At 37.6% G+C, this 24,477-nt stretch overlaps 1 protein-coding gene across 3 annotated transcripts in view; it reads right to left on the reverse strand.

The window, feature by feature from the left end:
- Positions 1-249: 249 nt before the first annotated feature.
- Positions 250-24,477, reverse strand: part of LOC126258713 (N-alpha-acetyltransferase 80) — a 148,224-nt gene continuing 123,996 nt past the window's right edge. For all 3 annotated transcript variants that reach the window (XM_049955666.1, XM_049955664.1, XM_049955665.1), the window contains 2 exons: positions 2,269-2,344; positions 250-2,192 (listed from right to left, as the gene is read on the reverse strand). In XM_049955666.1, the coding sequence (XP_049811623.1) occupies positions 1,841-2,192; positions 2,269-2,344 (428 nt within the window). In that variant the 3' untranslated portion in view covers positions 250-1,840. The remainder of the gene's footprint in view (positions 2,193-2,268; positions 2,345-24,477) is intronic.

Below are 24,477 nucleotides of genomic sequence, written 5' to 3' on the forward strand. Positions count from 1 at the left end.
CCACTTATGGAGTTTCCAATATCATTTCTTTCTGTTGGATGTAATTTTTTTGTGTAGCCAGGAAATGCGATTCTTTTTTTAAATCCTCAAAAGAATTGTCTTGCATCTTATTGACCTTTAAGCCACTGACATAAAATACCAATGAATAATTTACATAGTCAAATAGCGAATTCTGTGCTACTAGAATATTTGTGAGAAAGTAAAGTATATGTATTATTAGCATCATAATAACATATGGTATCACAGTAATGTGTTCAATATGTGTACTTCATATCACATTCTGAATGCACCAGAAGACAGAGCACATTGGTTAAAACATGATTCTAATTCATGAGGTGGTAGTTCATAAATGTTCCATGGTTTCTGACACTTTGTTCCTTCCAATAACCTACGTCACAGAATGGCCTTAATGATGCCAGGTCATGGAACTAAACAACTCTACAAAGTTCATATTTCAGTATCGACAGTTGAAACCTACCTCGGGGAAGATCAGTTTGGATTCTGAAAAAATGTAGGAACACGCAAGGCAATACTGACCCTACGACTTATCTTAGAAAATAGGTTAAGGAAAGGCAAAACTATGTTGATAGCATTTGTAGACTTACAGAAAGCTTTTGACAATGTTGACTGGAATACTCTCTTTGCAAGTCTAAAGGTAGGAGTAGTAAAATACAGGAAGTGGAAGGCTATTTTTACAAATTTTACAGAAACCAGATGGCAGTAATAAGAGCCGAAGGACATGAAAGGGAAGCAGTGGTTGAGAAGAGAGTGAGACAAGATTGTAGCTTATTCCTGATGTTATTCAAAAATGGCTCTGAGCACTATGGGACTCAACTGCTGAGGTCATAAGTCCTGATGTTATTCAATCTGTACTTTGAAGAAGCAGTAAAAGGAATGAAAGAAAAATCTGGAGTAGGAATTAAAGTTCAGGGAAAAGAAATAAAACTTGGAGGGTTGCTAATGGCACTTTAATTCTCTCAGAGACAGCAAAAGGACTTGGAAGAGCAGTTGAACAGAATGGGCAGTGTCTTGAAAGGAGGATATAAGATTAACATCAACAAAAGCAAAACAAGGATAATGGAATGTAGTCGAATTAAGTCAGGTGATGCTGAGGGAATTAGATTAGGAAACGAGATGCTAAAAGTAGTAGATGAGTTTTGCTTTCTGGGAAACAAATAACTGATGATGGCTGAAATAAAGAGAATATAAAATGTAGACAGGCAATAGCAAGAAAAGCATTTCTGAAAAAGACAAATTTGTTAATATCGAATATACATTTAAGTGTTTGGAAGTCTTTTCTGAAGGTATTTGTATGGAGTATAGCCATGTATGAAAGTGAAATTGGACGATAAAACAGTTTAGATAAAAAGAGAATAGAAGCTTTTAAGATGTGGTGCTGCACAAGAATCTTGAAGATTATATGGGTAGATCACATAAGTAATGATGAGTTACTGAATAGAATTGGGGAGACAAGAAATTTGTGGCACAACTGAGACAAAAGGGATAACCAGTTTAGTATTTGAGGGAAGAGTGTGTGTGTGTGTGTGTGTGTGTGTGTGTGTGTGTGTGTGTGTGTGTGTGTGTTGGGGGGGGGGGGGTTGGTTTGTATAGTAGAAGGACACCAAAAGATGTATACAGTAAGCAGATTCAGAAGGATGTTAGTTGCAACAGTTATTCGGAGATGAAGAGGCTCGCACAGGACAGAATAGCATGGAGAGCTGCATCAGCAGTACTTAAACATTATGAAAATACAAGATTTGTAAAAATAGTAAATTATTGTATGTTGTCATGTATACCTGGACCTCACAATAAACTTTTAAGTTTCTTATTGTAACACATATTAAAGTACTTTTTTCATAAAAGTCTTTCTTTGTTTCTGTGTTGGTGCCAAAGGTAATGACTGTGGTGGTGGTGGTGGTGGTGGTGGTGGAGGAGGAGGAGGGGGCAGTAGTGAAGTAGCTGCATGCTGTAGTGGCACAGTATCTTTTGTTAGAGTTCTGCTGTCTAATAGTGAAACTTCGTTTTGCAGTTCTAGGTCACTGAGCATGTTGTTGTGGACCATACTATGTGATGAATTCCACTTTGCTATAGGACAGCCATAAACTGAAACTGGAGCACATTCTGTGTATCCAAGTTTCAGGTAGAAACCTTGTTGGTCGATAGTTGATAAATAGACTGTATGAAGACCGAGCCTGGAACAGAGCAAACATATATTTTAAAAATATTTCATTGTGTTTTACAAATACGACATTTTTGTTCTAAGCTTACTTTTGAGCTTCATTCTCTGATGCATTCATGAGTGCCTTGCCGAGACCTTGTTTGCGATATGATGGATGAATAACAACTGAAACAAAACAAAATACCACTATAAGTCTTATATGTCATCCCTATGAAGCCCATCTAAGATGTTGATAAAAAGAGAGAGCACTTTTTAGAGCTCATTCTTCAGCATAATTCTCTGATATCACTAGCATAAGCCGAAAAGGTTTCTAAGTCAGTAACATATAATGATAATGCATTTTACTTAAATTGTCTGAATCAGAACTAAAATTTATGCTTTATTCATAAAGTAAAACTTGCTCTCTTCCATTCAAGCCATGGAACTGACTTATGCTGCAATAAATGACTACTTCATTTTTACATTTATTTGTTATCCCTCTTTAAGCATATTGATATGTGTGAAATAGATATGGTACAATAATATCAATGCACATGTTCGCAAGTGTGCGGGTACCGACCCACCCCCCACCTCTCTCCACACACACACAGGTATATACATTCACCTCAAAAAGATGTGATACTCTGCAGTCAGCCATTACTATTAATGAATCAAACTATAATTTGTCTGCCACACGACACATTCTTTACATACAACATAAATAAATAATAGTAACTTCCATGCATCAGCTTCTGTGTGATATGACTTTCTAGTGTAGCTTCATTCCGCTACTAGCACTACTGTCACCTGATTCACTTTGAGTTTTGCAAATCGCTTACAAATAACCAGTACAGCAACAACCAGCTAGGAGGGAGCAGCTCCAGTAGCAGCAGCAGCCATTTTTTGTGTTTGTACAGAGCATTTAGTTTAATATTTCCTTAGGAGCTTCTGTCAATTTTAGGAGAAGGAGGGATAGGGAGTGTGCACCATGTTGTGTGCGAATGCAGGAGAGGCTGACTTTAGTTTACAAACAGCTGAAGATGCTGTTGACCATGGTCAGCCATTTTCAAACTGCTGTCTTGGGGTGTAGTGTGTGTGTATGGGGAGAAACTAGTACCTTGCATGGGACATATCTGGTGCCACTTGTTTTACCCACGGGCTCTGTTGTCAAGGCACCTTCAAGCATACCCAAAGCAGGGGAACAAGATGTAACAATACACATAACTTGAAATGGAAGGTGACTGGGGAGTGGGCCACCTGGCCTCACACATTCACCCTGCAAGTGAATAAGAGGCCACTCCTTCAACATGATCTGAGCAGGCACATGGGAGGAGAGGTTTTCCAGTTATTGGGAGCTCCAATGTTAGGCCTGTTATGGAGCCGCCTATAGGGAAATAGCATCCAGGACTGGAAAGAAGTCCAATGTGTGTTTGGTATGTCTGCTGGGTTGCCCCACCTGAGATGTTGAGTATTCTCTACCCGTGGCTGTCGAGGGTGTAGCCATCTTCAAGTTGTGGCTCATGTTGGGACCAATGATGGCTCTCATTTGGTTTCTGAGACACTGTCTGCCTGTAAAAGTGGCTGGTAAAAGTGGTAAAGATTGTTGGCCTCAGTTGTACGGTGTGAGCAGAGCATACACTGTACAGTATTGTACCCAGAATTGATAAGGTTCCTTTGGTTTGGAGCTGAGTAGAGAACATCAACCAGAGGCTCAGTCGATCCTGAGACTCCCTTAGCTATAGTTTTTGGACCTGAAATATGAGGTGGAGAAGTGTAGGATCCTTCTTTATAAGTTCACCAGTGCACTATATAAAGAAAATTACTCATCTAAGTATTGATGTCGTTGTTGTTGTTGTGGTCTTCAGTCCAGAGACTGGTTTGATGCAGCTCTCCATGCTACTCTATCCTGTGCAAGGTTTTTCATCTCCCAGTACCTACTGCAACCTACATCCTTCTGAATCTGTTTGGTGTATTCCTCTCTTGGTCTCCCTCTACGATTTTTACCCTCCATGCTGCCCTCCAGCACTAAATTGGTGATCCCTTGATGCCTCAGAACATGTCCTACCAACCGATCCCTTCTTCTAGTCAAGTTGTGCCACAAATTTCTCTTCTCCCCAATTCTATTCAATACCTCCTCATTAGTTATGTGATCTACCCATCTAATCTTCAGCATTCTTCGGTAGCACCACATTTCGAAAGCTTCTATTCTCTTCTTGTCCAAACTATTTATCGCCCATGTTTCACTTCCATACAAATACTTCCAGAAGCGACTTCCTGACACTTCAATCTATACTCGACATTAACAAATTTCTCTTCTTCAGAAACGCTTTCCTTGCCATTGCCAGTCTACATTTTATATCTTCTCTACTCCGACCATCATCAGTTATTTTGCTCCCCAAATAGCAAAACTCCTTTACTACTTTAAGTGTCTCATTTCCTAATCTAATACCCTCAACATCACCCGACTTAATTCGACTACATTCCATTATCCTCGTTTTGCTTTTGTTGATGTTCATCTTATACCCTCCTTTCAAGACACTGTCCATTCCGTTCAACTGCTCTTCCAAGCCCATTTGCTGTCTCTGACAGAACTACAATGTCATTAGTGAACCTCAAAGTTTTTATTTCTTCTCCGTGGTATTTAATACCTACTCCAAATTTTTCTTTTGTTTCCTTTACTGCTTGCTCAATATATAGGTTGAATAACAACGGGGAGAGGCTACAACCCTGTCTCACTCCCATCCCAACCACTGCTTCTGTTTCATGTCTCTCGACTCTTATAACTGCCATCTGGTTTCTGTGCAAATTGTAAATAGCTTTTCGCTCCCTGTATTTTACCCCTGCCACAGTCAGAATTTGAAAGAGAGTACTCCAGTCAACATTGTCAAAAGCTTTCTCTAAGTCTACTAATGCTAGAAATGTATGTTTGCCTTTCCTTAATCTATCTTCTAAGATAAGTCGTAGGGTCAGTATTGCTTCAAGTGGTCCAATATTTCTGTGTAATCCAAACTGATCTTCCCCCAAGGTCGGCTTCTACCAGTTTTTCCATTCGTCTGTAAAGAATTCGCTTTAGTATTTTGCAGCTGTGACTTATTAAACTGATTGTTCGGTAATTTTCACATCTGTCAACACCTGCTTTCTTTGGGATTGGAATTACTATATTCTTCTTGAAGGTATTTCGCCTGTCTTGTACATCTTGCTCACCAGATGGTAAAGTTTTGTCACGACTGGCTCTCTCAAGGCTATCAGTAGTTCTAATGGAATGTTGTCTACTCCTGGGGCCTTGTTTCGACTTAGGTCTTTCAGTTCTCTGTCAAACTCTTCACGCAGTATCATATCTCCCATTTCATCTTCATCTACACCCTCTTCCATTTCCATAATATTGTCCTCAAGCACATCGCACTTGTATAGACCCTCTATATACTCCTTCCACCTTCCTGCTTTCCCTTCTTTGCTTAGAACTGTGTTTCCGTCTGAGCTCTTGATATTCATACAAGTGGTTCTCTTTTCTTCAAAGGTGTCTTTAATTTTCCTGTAGGCAGTATTATCTTACCCCTAATGAGATAAGCCTCTACGTCCTTACATTTGTCCTCTAGCCATGCCTACTTAGCCATTTTGCACTTCCTGTCGATCTCATTTCTGAGACATTTGTATTCCTTTTTGCCTGCTTCATTTACTGCATTTTTATATTTTCTCCTTTCATCAATTAAATTCATATTTCTTCTGTTACCCAAGGATTTCTACTAGCCTTCGTCTTTTTACCTACTTGATCCTTTGATGCTTTCACTACTTCATCCCTCAAAGCTACCCATTCTGCTTCTACTGTATTTCTTTCCCCCATTCCTGTCAATTGTTCCCTTGTGCTCTGCCTGAAACTCTGTACAACTTCTGGTTTAGTCAGTTTATCCAGGTCCCATCTCCTTAAATTCCCACCTTTTGCAGTTTTTTCAGTTTTAATCTACAGTTCATAACCAATAGATTTTGGTCATAGTCCACATCTGCCCCTGGATATGTCTTACAGTTTAAAACCTAGTTCCTAAATCTCTGTCTTACCATTATATAATCTATCTGAAACCTTCCAGTATCTCCAGGGCTCTTCCATGTATACAACCGTCTTTCATGATTCTTGAACCATGTGTTAGCTATGATTAAGTTAAGCTCTGTGCAAAATTCTACCAGGCAGCTTCCTCTTTCATTTCTTCCCCCCAATCCATATTCACCTACTACGTTTCCTTCTCTCCCGTTTCCTACTGTCGAATTCCAGTCACCCATGACTATTAAATTTTCGTCTCCCTTCACTATCTGAATAATTTCTTTCATCTCATCACACATTTCATCAACTTCTTCATCATCTGCAGAGCTAGTTGGCATATAAACTTGTACTACTGTGGTAGGCGTGGGCTTCGTGTCTATATTGGTCACAATAATGTGTTCACTATGTTGTTTGTAGTAGCTTACCGGTACTCCTATTTTTTTTATTCATTGTTGAACCTACTCCTGCATTATCCCTATTTCATTTTGTATTTATAACCCTGTATTCACCTGACCTAAAGTCTTGTTCCTCCTGCCTCCGAACTTCACTAATTCCCACTATATCTAACTTGAACCTATCCATTATTGAAGTCATCTGAAGTGAAATCAACATCAGAGTAAGTATTTTTGCTGTCATCTATCTATGGACCTGACAGAAGATCCTAAGAAGTGCGTACACTCTGTGACCACAATGGCATCGAAACAGTGGATGACACAGATACAACCAAAACACTAAACATATTTTCCAAAACAGTTTCCCTGAGAAAATCACATGGGACAAATGTCAAAATGATATGAACTGAAACAAGTGACTATGGGATAGAAAAACAACTGAGAAAGCGCAACAGAGGACAAACCACTGTATCTGACAGGGTACCAATAAGATTCTACATAGTGTGTGCAAAAGAACTTGCTCTTCTTCTAACAGCAGCGAACCGTATGTTTCTAGAGGAGCAAAGCTTTCCTAATGATTGGAACAAAGGTCAGTTCATTACTTTTATCTAGAAGGGTTGTCAAATAGACACACAAAACTACAGACTTATATTGCTGACCTCAGGCTGTTGTAGAATCTTGGCCCATGTTTTACTCTCACATTATAATAACATTTATGGAGACTGAAAATCTCCTCTTGAGGAATCAACCTGGATTCTGCAAACATTGATCATGTGAAACCCAGATCACACTACTCATCCACAAGACCACGAAAACAGTATATACTGGCACCAAGATTGATGCCGTATTCCTTGACCTCTGGAAAGCATTTGATATTGTTCCACAGTGCCATCTAATGAACAAAATGTGAATGTACAGAATATAAGACTGGGGTGAAGAGTTTCTATAGCAAACAGGATACAGCAGGTCATTCTCAATGGAGAGAAATCTTCACACATAAAAGTAATTGTAGTTGCACACCAGTGTAGTGTTACTGAACCATTACTTTTCAGAAAATACATAAACCACTTAGTGGATAACGTCAGAAATTCCATGAGGATTTTAGCAGATAGTAGTGTATACAGAGAAATCACAACACTAGAAAACTGTAGTGAAATATAGGAAGAACTGCAGAGGATCAACGCTTGGTGCAGAAATTGGCAATTGACCTTCAACATAAACAAATGCAACATATTGTGTCAATAGGCAGAAAGAACCTGTGTTTTATGATTTCGTAACAATCAATGGAAGAATCACATCCATAAAATATCAAGGAGTATGCATACAGAGTGGCTTAAAGTGGAATGACCACGTAAAAATAATTGCAGGTAAGGCAGATGCCAGACTGAGATTCATTGGAGCAATCCTCAAGAAATGTAGTCGACCCACAAAGAAGGTAGCTTATAAAACCCCTGTTCGACAAGTGCTTGAATACTGCTCATCACTGTGTGACTTGTATCACACAGGATCGATAGAGGAAGTAGAAAAGATCCAAAGAAGAGCAGTGCCTTTTTGGTACAGGGTCATTTAGTAAGTGTAAAAGTGTCACAGAGATGCTCGGCCATCTCCAGTGGCAGACACTGCTAGAGAGGCACTTCGTATCATGGTGTGGTTTACTGTTAAAGTTCCAAGAGTGTACATTCCTAGAAGACTCAATTGACATACTGCTTCCTCCTAGATATATACCACAAAAGACCATGAAAGCAAGATTATAGAGATTTGAGCTTACATTGCAGGCTTAACAGCAACAGTTCTTCCTGCAAACCACTTGTCAGTGACATTGGTACACAAAGCACCAGTGACATTGGTACACAAAGCACTGTAGTAGTTTGCAGAGTATTGATGTAGATGTAGACTACTTCTACCCAGCTGGATCTTGATAACATCACATACAGCTTTACATTTGTTTTGGGCAGGGCTAGTTTAAGGTCCAAGTGGCCACTTGGGACGCCAAGCTGAGAGGGTTGCTAGAAGCAGCCATGTACAAAATTTGTATACAGGGTGTGTCATAATTAGTAGCGAAAATTGACATGGGTGAAAGTAACAATAATATAACTAAAAATGTTCTGTTAAACAGGGTCTGTACATAATTCATTGGCGAGATACTTGTGAATGTGTGATTACGAAGTAACATTGACTTCAGTATCAAATTTTGTCATACTGAATATAAATGTAAACTTTTTCACAAAGTCTCTGCCTAATTCAGTTCAAATTTTCATCCATGGTCTAACTTAACACAAATACCATACTGCTTCAGCACATTACATTATACAGTTTACAGTCCACTCGTATCATTGAAGTTCCATGTGTTGTACTCTGTCTGGATGCAATACTGCACTCAGTCATAATTTCCTTCAAACATCCTTTGATGATACTGTTTATCTTGACAAGACTGTATTGCTCCATTTCTTCAACTGTATCAAGGAGAGTGCTGTACACTTCATTTTAAGCCTTTCAGACTCTCTGACTACAATTGTGTGCATTAACTTTTACATTATCTTAGCTGCAACAGATGTATTTTTTCCCAATGGAAACCTGAGGTACACATTTGTGAATGTTCAGCATTTTCATAATGTTCAAGTGCTCCCAACTGTTGAGCATCACTATGAAAATATCAGCAAGTCAATGCAGCAGTGCACAGCAGCTTGTGGCAGTGTGCAGCAATTCGTGACCACCAGAATACACAGATGTGGTTGGTTAACTGTATAATTGGTTATTTTTATTGTTATTGCATTTAAAATCATTAATAAATCACTTACGAGCTTTGATACATAAAAAAATTTCTTTCCTGTGTGTGTGTGTGTGTGTGTGTGTGTGTGTGTGTGTGTGTGTGTGTGTGCAAGAGAGAGAGAGAGAGAGAGAGAGAGAGAGAGAGAGAGAGAGCGCATCAGGTCTGAAAGAGTTGACCCCAATACAGAGGGTGGAAGTAAGGTAACTTTGGAGGTTGAGATTCAGGATCTGCTTATCAATAGGTAATAAGAGCTTCAGCTTTCTATACCATATTCATGATCTGCAGATTCAGGATGGTGGAAAACTAAAAGTTGCATACATGACTTTTGAGAGTGTCTTAAATGATGGTGATGAATGTGACCTTAATGGGACGTAAATGAACAATGAAGTTTTGATCTTAATTCCAATTCTTCCAACTGGAAGTTCTCCACAAAGCACAGTTTTCTTCTTCCTCTATGAGTTAAACTCTACAACTTCTCAAAATGGCCATTCGCATGGCTTCAAGTCGTCATCTGTTTTGCTTTGTCATTTCCCCTGATTCTGCATCTCGTCAACAAATGCTTCACATTATTGATTCATATAAACATTTTTTTTTATTTTTACTGTTTCCAGAAAGTAGAATCCATCTTGAGTTGCTTGATTCAGAAGCTTTGCACTAATAGTTTGTTTACGTCCAGTCTGTGCACATTAAAGTTAATTGAAAGATATATTTTATTGTGAATAAGTTAAGTAACTGATAGTGCTGTTAAATGAGTGCTTGAGTTCTTGTTTTAAGCTGAAATAATTAACTTTTTACGTTATATCACATGCAATGGACCAGAGATCACCAGTGTGATATGTGGTTTATTCGTCTCATTACGTACAATTTTCAAATCATTTGATTTGATGTACAGGAGACTTGTCAAGGTTTACAAAAGAAACTTTTTTACTTTTTTACGAGAAATACAAAAGTTTACATTATATTTTACATTTCTAAGTTACAGCTACACATGTACAGAAAATAATACATGTAATAAAATCCCTGTGCTCAGACTGTGAAGCTGTCCTCAATGAATTCATCGACAGAATAATAACACTTTTCCACCAGAAGAGTAAAGAGCAATCTTTTCAGTGAACCAATCTCCATTTTAAATATATTACTGTCTTTTATTTTATTGAAAATTTTTAACCCCATATACTCTGGCGTTTGGGCATAAAGTTTTAAACAATGTGTTGGAAGTTTGAAGTTATCTCTGTGGCGACTGCTGTAGTCGTGGTCAAAACGGAAAGTGTCTAGTGTATGTTGCTTTCTATATATGAACACCACCATCTCATACGTGTAAAGTGAGGGGATAGATAGTATTTTTAAATTTTTTAACAGTGGTCGACAGGATCCCGTGTTTTTGCAACACACATGTTTCTAATTACTTTCTTTTGTAATACTAGGAGCCTAGTGACATTTGCTGAATTTCCCCAGAAGATTATGCCATAACGAATAACTGACTCAAAGTAGCAGTGATAAACTATCTTTCTGGTATTCATGTTTGTGGCACCTGACAAAATACACATTGCAAATGCTAAGTTGTTCAGTTTATTTGCTAAGTAATCTATGTGTACCTTCCAATTTAAATTTTTGTCAAGATTTAGGCCTAAGAACTTCATGTGGTTTGCTTCTGTGATATCCTGATCATTGCAAGTTATCTTCATTTCACTCCTTTCTACTGATTTAGCTTCAAATTGCATCATTTTGGTTTTAGTTACATTTAGTTTTAGTCCATTTTGATAGAACCAAGATTAAAGTTTTGCTAAAGTATTTTTGGCTTTTTCTGGAATATTTTCAGATACCTCATTTTCAATTAGAACTGATGTATCAATAACAAGTGGTAGGTCATTTACGTAAAAAAGAAACAGATAGGGACCCAATATCGAACCTTTTGGGGACTCCTTGGGGAACTGTTTTCCAGTCTGATGAATTGGTTCCATTTGAAGTTAAAATTACTCTTTGTTTCCTACCTGACAGGTAAGAGCTAAACCATTTTAAAGCAGTGTCCCTGATTCCATACATCTGCAATTTGTGGAGGAGTAATGCATGGTTCACTGAATCGAAGCTTTAGTCAGATCACAGAATAATATACCTGTGACCTTTCTACCTTTATCTAACGTGGAGCATATTTTTTGGATGAACTCATTTATAGCATTCACAGTGCTTTTACCCTGTTGGAATCCGAACTGGTTTTTAAAAATTATATCATTTACAGTAAGAAAGTTATTAATTTGTTTTGCTGCAATCTTTTCAAACACTTTAGAGAAGACCGGCAAGAGAGAATAGTGTGGTAATTCCCCATATCTTCTGTCAATCCTTTCTTGAATAGAGGTTTGATCTCACCATATTTCAATACATCTGGAAAGCATCCCTGTTCAAAAGATTGATTTATAATAGTTGACATTGGTTGAGAAATAATATCGTACACATACTTGATTACAGATGATGTTATTTCATCCCACCCATGTGAGGTTTTGTTTTTTAGAGACAATATTTCCTTTTCCACATCCTTTTGGGTGATTTTTTCAAATTGTTTAAAAGATGTGTTCTGGCTGTTTTCCAAATTTGTGATGCCCTGATAGAATGTCATATCCACATCCGATCTTATTACATTTAGGAAGAATTCATTGAAACAACTTGACATCTGAACAGGGTTTACTATAATTTCATTTTCATGTCTAATTTTCAAAATCTCGTGAATTTTTATCCTAATTCAGACTGAACAACTGACCACACTGCTTCTGTCTTATTTCTGTGTTCTCGTGTGAATTTATTATTTGCCATTTTTTTAGCTGCCACTACAACTTTCCTAAATACAGCTTTATACTGTTTGACATAAGTAACAAAATCCGGATTTCTGTTTGATTTTAACTCATTGTGGAGCTCTCTCTTTCTGGCACTAGAAATTTTTATTCCTGTTGTAATCCATTTGAGTTTACCATTAACTTTCTTTTCCTTATATGCACGAGGAAATGATTCATTAAATACCTCTAAGAAACAATTTAAGAATTTGTATAGTTTATCGAGCTTGAACTACTGTAGTCTACAGGCCAGCTTATTATACTTAATTTACTGCAGAATAAATCCATTTTACTTTTACTGAGATCTCTTTTCATACACACTTCTGGAGGCTTTAGGTTATTTGCTTTTGGGAGCTCAATAAACAGAGCTGAGAGATCTGAAATACCCAAGTCTAAGCAGTATTTGTGCTTATTTCCACTGTCAAATTTGTAGTTAGTAATAATATTATCAATGCAGGTCACTGATCTGCTGTTTTCCCTAGTGCCTTCAGAAAAATTTAGCTTGAAACCAGATTTCTGAATTAAGTCACGAAATTTTGCGGAATCATTGCTTTCAACTAGGACATTTAAGTTGAAGTCTGCTGCTATAACAACTTTTTTCTTACTTTCTTTCTGGAGTTTTTCCAGAAGGCATTCGTATTTTGCTAAAAACTGTGTGTGTGTGTGTGTGTGTGTGTGTGTGTGTGTGTGTGTGAGAACAATGTGGCATTATATTATTTACAAAAAAAGGTATTGTATACCAGGTATACGAGGAGTAAATCTAATGATTGTCACTAAATACAAGTCTGTAAATGTATATGTATACGAATTAGCTTATTGTAAATTGGTCTAAACTTGTAAATACTTTGAAATGTCCTACATCCTTGTAAAAAGAGATCTACAGATGAATAAAGGTACTACTACTACTACTACTACTACTACTACTACTACTACTTCAGTGTTAATCTATGGGTCTACCTTTTTCTGCTTGTAAATAACAAAAATCTGTGTAGTGTTCAGTGCTTTAATTCTATTTTTAATGTATAATCTGTGTTGTAGTGTATGATAAGTGTGGATGTTGCTGTTGAGTAACCAGACACTGAGTGGTGGAGTGGTATGGGTATACTGTGGATTGGAGTTCCACTGGGACAATTGCAATGGGGAACTGAATGGGAAACTCAACAATGCTCTCCCATGGAACTGTGGGCTCTGCAAAGCAGACAAGATAATCACCGAACAGGAGGAAAACATTTGTGTCCTTCATGCTGAATTTGAACCCGCAACATTTGAACAAGATAGATAGAAGAAAGAAAAAGATTGTGGGAAATGGGTAAAGATAACATGCAATGGGAGAAAGGGTAACAGCTCTTCAACTTTTTCATCTACATTTGAGCTTACAGTATCGAATATCTTTGACTTGTTTCCTGAAGTACAAGGAAAAGAGCCTAATCCAGCGGTAGTTCACAGTAGGGTGTACCAGACTTCTAGTGTAGAAACTAAGTGTAGGTCAGTAGCAAAAGAGAGTAGGAAGAAATGATTCTTGCTGCTAGATAGTAGCTGTGGGAGGAGTATAGGCCAGATGGTACAGGGCAAATTAGGAACAGGGTACCAGGCCACAAGTATTGTGAAACCAATTGCTAGCCTCAGCCAGGTGTCCGAGGACATAGGGAACTTGTGTAAAGATTTTGACAAAGAATATGAGTAGGGTGTATACCTCCTGGAAAATCCAAGAAAAACCTGGGAATTTTTTCATCTAGGAGAAAACCGAAAATTTTTGAATTCCAATAATTGTTCATTGTTTTAGTTTGTTAAATTTTTGTAATTTTGACTGGTAAGAACTGATACGCAAACAAAGAATGTTACTGTATCCCGCTACTGCAGAGTAATATTGCAGCTATAAAACATAAAAGAGAGAAAAAACCAAAATAAAATTTAAGTAGCAAAGGAAATGGGCCATTAGCAAAACACAGTGCTCACTCAAGCATCTGCCTGCACACGCGCAGTTGAGTCACGTATGAAGAATACCATCTCCCGCTTCTGGCTACTTGAAGTGTGTCTGCTGGCTGTTAGCTGTATCGGCAGTAGCAGGAAGCAGCCAGATGCTAATCAGGAATTTTTTTCTGGCGCGCCCAAGGTGCCAGATCCGCAAGAACCAGTCTGAGCTGTGGTGGGGAGGGGGGTAATCTCCAAGTGATCCATGTTCGTGGTTAGTGATCTCGCTGTTTCTTCTTCATTTACAGCTCTCACATAAAATGAAAACAAAACAGGTTTATGTGGCCGGCAGCTATCAAGTGAATTTAATAACATTCATATAATTACAAAGGCTACAATATGTCATTAGTTGCAGTTTTTTTATTTTATTTCCATTTTTTTGGCAGTCAAGCGTTAATCTCCTTGCAGAACAATGAAGTTACTTTTGTTGGTTTGCTAAAGAAATTTGGCTTTAATTAATCTTTTCTGCTGAGGCAGTCAATTTATATGAAACATAGTGTTTCATTCCACACTACTGGCTAGTTTCAACTGTTCATTGAATTTCAAGTGCACATTTTCATCTTCTGCCACATATGACCTTATGCCATAATAAAGAACCAAACATGAGATAATACATTACTGGTACTCCAAGAAAATTTACATTCCGAAACCTGCACTGAAAGCTTAATATCGGGTTGCCCACTTAATTGTGAATCTGGACATACAAATGTGCACTTAAGCCAAATTAAGCAGTTTATGGTGTAATGTAAGATCTCTTCATGCTTTACACATATGAACATATGGACTTCCTACATCATCATAGCGGTGCATGCACAGTAACACCTGTTTTCTGGAGCTCTGTGAGAACTGCTGAAAAAAACCTATTTCTAGCAGGTCGCAGGAAAGTATTGCAAATGGTGGATGAAAAATGTTACTTTAAAAGCAAAATTCCTTTTAACCCTTTAATGCATACTGTAGCTGATAAGCTACAGACCTCATTTCTTCGATTTATTCCATATGGAGAAACATTTTCGATCAAATTCGTTATGTAACTAAGTGTATACACTCCGCTGCAGTTTCTAGTAGTTCTTCATAGCGATCATAGATGGCAGGACGAGCTGAAGCAGTTCGACAGTGAGCTGTGTGGACATACTGCCAAGTGTGTGTTTTGGCGGAAAGTTGAGGTGTGTTTTTGGTGTTTGTGCACTGATTTCTGGGTTTGAAAATTACTTTTTCATTTTGAAAACGTAAGTAGATATGGTGTAAACAGTTAATTCGAGTGTCTTTGCGATAGATTTGAAATGAGGCCTGTTTTTGTGTATGTAGCTTATCAGCTACATTTTTCATTTACTGCATTTCAGGCGCTGACGTAAAAATGTCTCGAAAGAGTCAAGAAGAAATGCTTATGGAATGGTTAGAGATTCCACTAAGCAGTGATGACGATCTTGAGTGTTTCTCTGACGATTTCATTCAAGATGAGACATATGTTGCTCCAGAATCTGTTGATTTTGATAGTGACAGTAGTGACGAAGAAAGTCAAGTACCAGTAATTAGGACTGAAGATGTTTCTGGAACAAGACAATCTGATGTTATAATGAAGGAATCGACGTCACAGTTGTCTGATAATGCTCTGAAACTGCCATGCAGCAGCAAAAATGTTACCAAAAACAGCAGGAGTGTGGTTTGGAAAGATAAACAGTTGATTATTCCCGAACTGCAGTCAAAATTTCATGGCAATACTTCGTTACCAGAAGAAGTAATAAACTTAAATACTCCATACCAATTCTTCAAACATATATTTCCATCTAAATTGTTTGATCTAATTGTCGAAGAGTCTCATAGATACAGTGTGCAGTGTAATCCTGATAGACCAATAGATTTATCCTGTGATGACATAAAAAAATTTATAGGCATCTGTCTCGTAATGTCAATAGTTCATGGACCTAATACGAGGGATTACTGGGGAGAAGTTACTGGTACTCATCTGATCAAGACAACAATGACAGTGAATCAGTATGAGCAAATACGTAAGTTTCTTCACTTCAATGACAACAGTGCAACGATACCCAGGGGTGAAAAAGGTCATGATAGACTCTTCAAGATAAGACCCATAATAGAATTGATGAGATCTCGGTTTCAAACAATACCTGTTGAGGAGTGTGTTTCTGTTGATGAACAGATATGTTCAACAAAGGCTAGAAGTTATTTGAAACAATACATGCCAAACAAGCCTCATAAATATGGATACAAATTATTTGTTATTAGTGGCATATCTGGTTATGCCTACGATTTTGAGATTTTCACTGGAGATGAAAATGAACCAGAAAAAAGAGTGACTGGGGAGGAAGACTTGGGAGCAAGTGCAAATGTTGTAGTTCGACTCAGTAGGATACTACCAAGAAATATGAACCACAAACTGTACTGTGACAATTATTACACAAGTCTGCCACTGCTTGTATGGTTACATAAACAAGGAATTTACTCACTTGGGACAGTCAGAAGAAACAGAGTGCCAGACTGCAAGCTCCCTTCAGAAGCTGAGCTGAAGAAAATGGCACGAGGTGCATCAGTAGAGCGCATCGCAACAGTGGATGGTGTCGACATATCAAATGTAGTGTGGAAAGATAACAAGAGTGTGATGTTGCTTTCTACACTTGCTGGACAGCAGCCTATTCATGAAGCAGGGAGGTATGACAAAAAAACAAAGTCAAGAATAACAATACCTTGTCCACAAATAATTAAGCTCTACAATAAACATATGGGAGGTGTTGACCTTCTTGACAGCATAATGGGTCGACATAAAATTCTTGTGAAAAGTCGAAAATGATATATAAGATTGTTTTACCATCTCCTGGACATGGGAGTAGTCAATTCCTGGCTGTTGTATAGGAGAGTAGCAGAAACCAAAGGGATTAGGAGAACTATGAAACTCTCCGAATTTCGAATGGAAATTGCTCACTGTTTGTGTCGCTCAGGTCAAACTTCAGCAAAACGTGGAAGGCCAAGTAATGAACTCGAAAACCAAATACAAGCTAAGAAGACAAAGGGGCCCACAGCACATGTACCTCCACAAGATGTAAGGCTGGATCAAGTAGGTCACCTGCCTTCGTACTTGCAAGTGAGACAGAGGTGCAAAATGCCAGGATGCAAGGGATTTTCCTGGGTTCAGTGTAATAAATGTGCAGTTGCATTGTGTTTGCACAAACAAAAGAACTGTTTTCAAACTTTTCATGTAAAGTGATTATCACATACTTGGGTACAAACCTGTTGGAACTAGATACCTTATTGTTCATATATAAAAGTGTATAAAATATACAATAAATGCTCAATATTTACAACATTAATGTCCTATTTATTATTTTAGGATTTTTCCTTTCCTATACAAAGTATTTAATCATAATCAACAATTAAATTACGAGAGATTTGGTCAAAATTGAGGGAGCAAAATAAGCACATTTATTGTGGCTCGTAAGGTGTTAACTCAAAATGTAGCTGATCAGCTACAAAGCAATTTTCAACAATAGTGCTTTGTTAATTTAATTTAAAAAATTTTTCAATATTTTTTTTCGAAATGTAGGCACTATAAACTAAACATGGTAATTTTTACAGCTTGAAATAAAAAATCATGCATTTAAGGCTTAAGCAAGATGGATTAAGTTATGTGTGAGAATGTGCAATGAATTTCTTAAATTAGAAAGCGTTTGACTCTTGTTTAAAACTTAATACTTTGAGGACCAGCCACTTAGCAGATTTTAGAGCTCTTTTATATCATTATTTTAAGGTTTCATAAGTTTTACAATTCCAAAGGAAAGTATCTGTAACTTAACATGGAAAAAGTGTATTTTAATCTGGGAATTTTGTTTCCTTGTCTGCATATATACTGTGATGAGGTTATCATAGCACGTGAAGCCAAGAACAGCCTGGCTAAAGACAGAAATTGCAGCATTAGGGGGTGACCTGAATGAAACAGGAGTAGCAACCACACACAAAAATGTGTGTTTTATGGGGTTCCTGTAGCGCCATGACCAGCGCTGGATTAACACTGCACTGAGATGTGTGAACACTGAGTTGAGCTGGCTGCTATTACTGAAATGGTATCTCATATGAATGCAATGCCTGCTGCTACAGTTGGCAGATGGGATTATATTAGACACAGCTTACACCTTACTAAGATTGGAGAAAGATACATTGCCTCAGCTTCTTGCAGAAAATGTGTGGTGGACCACAATTACATAAAGAAAGTTCCCTGTGGTTACTGATGTCAGAGGCGTAACTTTTTCAGGTTAGAATCTGATTCTGGCATGCTGTTAAAATAACAGAGGAGCCCAACGCAATGCTTACGAATGCACAGAAAAGTCAGATTAACTTGTTTCATCCAAATATCGGAGAAATGAGTAAAAAGATAGAAGAGCTTCTTAATTGTTTGGAAAATAAGGAAGCTCTGAAAGATAGATGTCCTGTACTTATATGAGAACCACAAAACCACAGCATTACGTAAGTTAAATATAAAACATTACACTTTAGCATCTTATTCATGTGGAACTAATATGGGAAAAGGAGAATTTGTTCTATATATTAGGACAGAACTCATGTTCAAAAACACTGAGCCATGTAGATTTACAAGTGATCAGCACATAGAAGTGTGCACTTGTGAATTAATACTGAAAAATAGTTCACTTTTAACTGTATATAGATCTCCACTCGAAAATCTTGAACTTTTTATCAGGAATTTGGATTCCTTACAATGCTAACTGTCAGATAACAGCAAGCAGTTAATAGTCTGTAATGATTTCAATGTAGTTTTACTAAAGGATTCAGAAAGGAAAAACAATCTGGAAACCTTACGTGGATACTCCAAGTCAATCTCACCAATTAACTTTCCGACATGGGTGGGTAAAGATGTTAGGACACTAATTGATAATTTATTATTATTATTATTATTATGGTGCTCAAAGCAAGAAACTCATTGTATGTCCTCTAACAAATGTTTGATCATGATGCACAGTTAGTTAGGATAAAGAAGACATTGTCTTAGTGTATTGATACTCCTCAGCAAAAATCAGTTAGAATAATTAATGACTCCAGAACAAACATTTCTAAAAAGAGTTTACAAAGACCAAATGTTTCTAAAAAGAGTTTACAAGAAATGACCTCAGATGAAATTTGTAGTGAACCAAATACTGGCATAAAATTTAATCTATTCCATGATAATCTCATGTTGTTGTTGTGGTCTTCAGTCCTGAGACTGGTTTGATGCAGCTCTCCATGCTACTCTATCCTGTGCAAGCTTCTTCATCTCCCAGTACCTACTGCAACCTATATCCTTCTGAATCTGCTTAGTGTATTCATCTCTTGGTCTCCCTCTACGATTTTTACCCTCCACGCTGCCCTCCAATGCTAAATTTGTGATCCCTTGATGCCTGAGGACATGTCCTACCAACCGATCCCTTCTTCTAGTCAAGTTGTGCCACAAACTTCTCTTCTCCCCAATCCTATTCAATACCTCCTCATTAGTTACGTGATCTACCCATCTAATCTTCAACATTCTTCTGCAGCACCACATTTCGAAAGCTTCTATTCTCTTCTTGTCCAAACTATTTATTGTCCATGTTTCACTTCCATACATGGCTACACTCCATACAAATATGTTCAGAAACGACTTCCTGACACTTAAATCTATACTCGATGTTAACAAATTTCTCTTCTTCAGAAACACTTTCCTTGCCATTGCCAGTCTACATTTTATATCCTCTCTACTTCGACCATCATCAGTTACTTTGCTCCCCAAATAGCAAAACTCCTTTACTACTTTAAGTGTCTCATTTCCTAATCTAATTCCCTCAGCATCACCTGACTTAATTCGACTACATTCCATTATCCTCGTTTTGCTTTTGTTGATGTTCATCTTATACCCTCCTTTCAAGACACTGTCCATTCCGTTCAACTGCTCTTCCAAGTCCTTTGCTGTCTCTGACAGAATTACAATGTCATCGGCGAACCTCAAAGTTTTTATTTCCTCTCCATGGATTTTAATACCTACTCCAAACTATTCTTTTGTTTCCTTTACTGCTTGCTCAATATACAGATTGAATAACATTGGGGAGAGGCTACAACCCTGTCTCACTCCCTTCCCAGCCACTGCTTCCCTTTCATGCCCCTTGACTATTATAACTGCCATCTGGTTTCTGTACAAATTGTAAATAGCCTTTCGCTCCCTGTATTTTACCCCTGCCACCTTCAGAATTTGAAAGAGAGTATTCCAGTCAACATTGTCAAAAGCTTTCTCTAAGTCTACAAATGCTAGAAACATAGTTTTGCCTTTCCTTAATCTAGCTTCTAACATAAGTCGTAAGGTCAGTATTGCCTCACGTGTTCCAACATTTCTACGGAATCCAAACTGATCTTCCCTGAGGTCGGCTTCTACCAGTTTTTCTATTCGTCTGTAAATCATTCGCGTTAGTATTTTGCAGCGGTGACTTATTAAACTGATAGTTCGGTAATTTTCCCATCTGTCATCACCTGCTTTCTTTGGGATTGGAATTATTATATTCTTCTTGAAGTCTGAGGGTATTTCGCCTGTCTTGTACATCTTGCTCACCAGATGGTAGAGTTTTGTCAGGACTGGCTCTCCCAAATGGAATGTTGTCTACTCCTGGGGCCTTGTTTCGACTCAGGTCTTTCAGTGCTCTGTCAAACTCTTCACGCAGTATCGTATCTCCCATTTGATCTTCATCTACATCCTCTTCTATTTCCATAATATTGTCCTCAAGTACATCGCCCTTGTATAGACCCTCTATATACTCCTTCCACCTTTCTGCTTTCTCCTCTTTGCTTAGAACTGGGTTTCCATCTGAGCTCTTGATATTCATAGAAGTAGTTCTCTTTTCTCCAAAGGACTCTTTAATTTTCCTGTAGGCTGTATCTATCTTAACCCTCGTGAGATAAGCCTCTAAATCCTTACATTTGTCCTCTAACTATGCCTGCTTAGCCATTTTGCACTTCCTGTTGATCTCATTTTTGAGACGTTTGTATTCCTTTTTGCCTGCTTCATTTACTGCATTTTTCAATTTTCTCCTTTCATCAATTAAATTCAATATTTCTTCTGTTACCCAAGGATTTCTACTAGCCCTCATCTTTTTACCTACTTGATCCGCTGCTGCCTTCACTACTTCATCCCTCAAAGCTACCCATTCTTCTTATACTGTATTTCTTTCCCCCATTCCTGTCCATTGTTCCCTTATGCTGTCCCTGAAACTCTGTACAACCTCTGGTTTAGTCAGTTTATCCAGGTCCCATCTCCTTAAATTCCCACCTTTTTGCAATTTCTTCAGTTTTAATCTACAGTTCATAACCAATAGATTGTGGTCAGAGTCCACATCCGCTCCTGGAAATGTCCTACAATTTAAAACCTGGTTCCTAAATCTCTGTCTTACCATTATATAATCTATCTGATACCTTATAGTATCTCCAGGATTTTTCCATGTATACAACCTTCTTTTATGATTCTTGAACCAAGTGTTAGCTATGATTAAGTTATTCTCTGTGCAAAAATTCTATCAGGTGGCTTCCTCTTTCATTTGTTAGCCCCAATCCATATTCATCTATTATGTTTCCTTCTCTCCCTTTTCCTACTGTCGAATTCCAGTCACCCATGACTATTAAATTTTCGTCTCCCTTCACTACCTGGATAATTTCTTTTATCTCATCATACATTTCTTCAATTTCTTTGTCATCTGCAGAGCTAGTTGGCATATAAACTTGTACTACTGTAGTAGGCATGGGCTTCGTGTCTATCTTGGCCACTATAATATGTTCACTATGCTGTCTGTAGTAGCTTACCCGCACTCCTATTTTTTTATTCATTATTAAACCTACTCCTGCATTACCCCTATTTGATTTTGTATTTATAAACCTGTATACAGCTGACCAGAAGTCTTGTTCCTCCTGCCACCGAACTTCACTAATTCCCACTATATCTAACTTTAACCTATCCATTTCCCTTTTTAAATTTTCTAACCTACCTGCCCAATTAAGGGATCTGACATTCCACGCTCCGATCCGTAGAATGCCAGTTTTCTTTCTCCTGATAACAACGTCCTCTTGAGTAGTCCCCGACCGGAGATCCGAATGGGGGACTATTTTATCTCCGGAATATTTTACCCAAGAGGACGCCATCATCATTTAACCATACAGTAAAGCTGCATGCCCTCAGGAAAAAGTACGTCTGTAGTTTCCCCTTGCTTTCAGCTGTTCGCAGTATCACAGCAGCAAGGCCGTTTTGGTTAATGTTACAAGGCCAGATCAGTCAATCATCCAGACTGTTGCCCCTGCAAGTACTGAAAAGGCTGCTGCCCCTCTTCAGGAACCACACGTTTGTCTGGCCTCTCAACAGATACCCCTCCGTTGTGGTTGTACCTACGGTACGGCAATCTGTATCGTTGAGGCACGCAAGCCTCCCCAACGGCAAGGCCCATGGTTATGGGGGGAGGGATAAACTCATAAAGTTATTTAAAAATAGCTCTCCACATAAGCTAATCAGAATGGACATTCAACAGCCATGTAATAAACCATGGTTCACTACTGAGATTAAGGTATCTTGCAAAAACTTTGTAACTACTGGAAGGAGAAAGTAGAGATCCTGCTGTAGTTGCATACTACAACAACTACTCAAAAGCACTAAGAAGAAAAGTTATTAAAAAATCAAGCAACATGCACATTATGTCAGAAATCAGTAATTTCAACAACAGATTTAAGGCTATAGGGAATGTACTGAAATGAGGGACAGGACAACCATCCACAGAACAGGATAACATCATTATTGAATTAAACAGAAGGGCTATAAAACATGAGTCACAGGTAGCAAATATGTTTAATAACAATTTCTTAAATATAGTAGAAGATACAGGGACCAAACTGTTCAAAGGAAACATCACAGCTGTATGTTGAAAAAGCAACTCTCTTAAACTTCAGTCATATGAATATATCACCAACTTCTCCTTCTGAAAGTAAGAGAATTATATATTGTCTCAAAAATGAAAACTCTTACAGATTTGATGGTGTTTCCAATAGAGTAATAAAGATTTGTTCCCATGTAATAATCCCTGTTTTAACTGAAATATATACTGCATCACTCGATGAGAGATTGGAACACCTCTATAAGAAAGAGGTCAATAACTACCAACCCATTTCACTACTGATATCATCTGCCAGAATTTTTGAGAAGGTGATGTATTCTAGAATAGCATCTGACCTGAGCAACAATAATATCCTCAGTAAACTACAGTTTGCATTCCAGAAAAGTTGCTCTACTGAGGAGCTCATTTAAAGGTTCATTCATCAAATTTTATATGCCTTAAATAATAAAATAGTACCAGTTGGTATCTTCTGTGACCTAACTAAGGCATTTGACTGTGTGAATCACAATTTTCACTTAGATAAATGAAGATTTTATGGGATTGATGGTACAGGTAAACAGGGGATAAAGTCATATCTAATCAAAAGAGAACAGAATTAGTGTCAACAAAAGTAGTCCAATTACTTTTTTTACTGGGGAGGAATTATGTATGGAGTTCCCCAACGCTCAATTTTATGTCTGCTATAGTTCATCATATATGTAAACAATATTCCATCTAACATATAACAAGCAGAATTAGTCATTTTTATGGATGACATTAGCATTGTAATCAATCCAAACACACAAACAGCAACAGAAGAAATGGTAAATAATGTTCTTAAAAGTATAATTAACTGGTTTTCTGTGAATGGTCTCACTCCCAGTTTAAAAACTATATAACATATTCAGTTGTGTTCATCTTGAGGTACTACACCAATTATAGGTGTAACACATGATGAGGAAATAAGCAGGGTGGAAGTAGCTGGAAAAAGCACATTTTGGAACTCCTAGAACAACTTAGTTCTATAACATTTGCACTTGCAATCATTGTGAATCTTGGGAAGGGACAAATCAGTAAGTTGACATATTTTCATTCAACAATGTCATATGAATAATGTTCTTGGGTAACTAATTTTTAAGAAAGAATGTCTTCATTGCTCAAAAACATGCTGTAAGAATAATATGTGGTGCTCACCCACGATCACCTCGTAGACATCTGTTTAAGGACTTAAGCATTTTGAGAACTGCTTCACAGTATATTTATTCTCTCATGAAGTTTGTTGTAAATAATCCACTGCAGTTCAAAAGGAACAATGATGTGCATAATTTCAATACCAGAAGGAAAAATGACATTCATTATGCTACACTAAGAATGTCTTTAGCACAAAAAGGGCTGCACAATGTTGCAACCAAAATTGTTATCCTTGCTCAGTGATATAAAATGTCTGACAGACAGCAA

This window comes from Schistocerca nitens, chromosome 1 (assembly GCF_023898315.1).
Source record: "Schistocerca nitens isolate TAMUIC-IGC-003100 chromosome 1, iqSchNite1.1, whole genome shotgun sequence".
NCBI lineage: Eukaryota > Metazoa > Arthropoda > Insecta > Orthoptera > Acrididae > Schistocerca > Schistocerca nitens.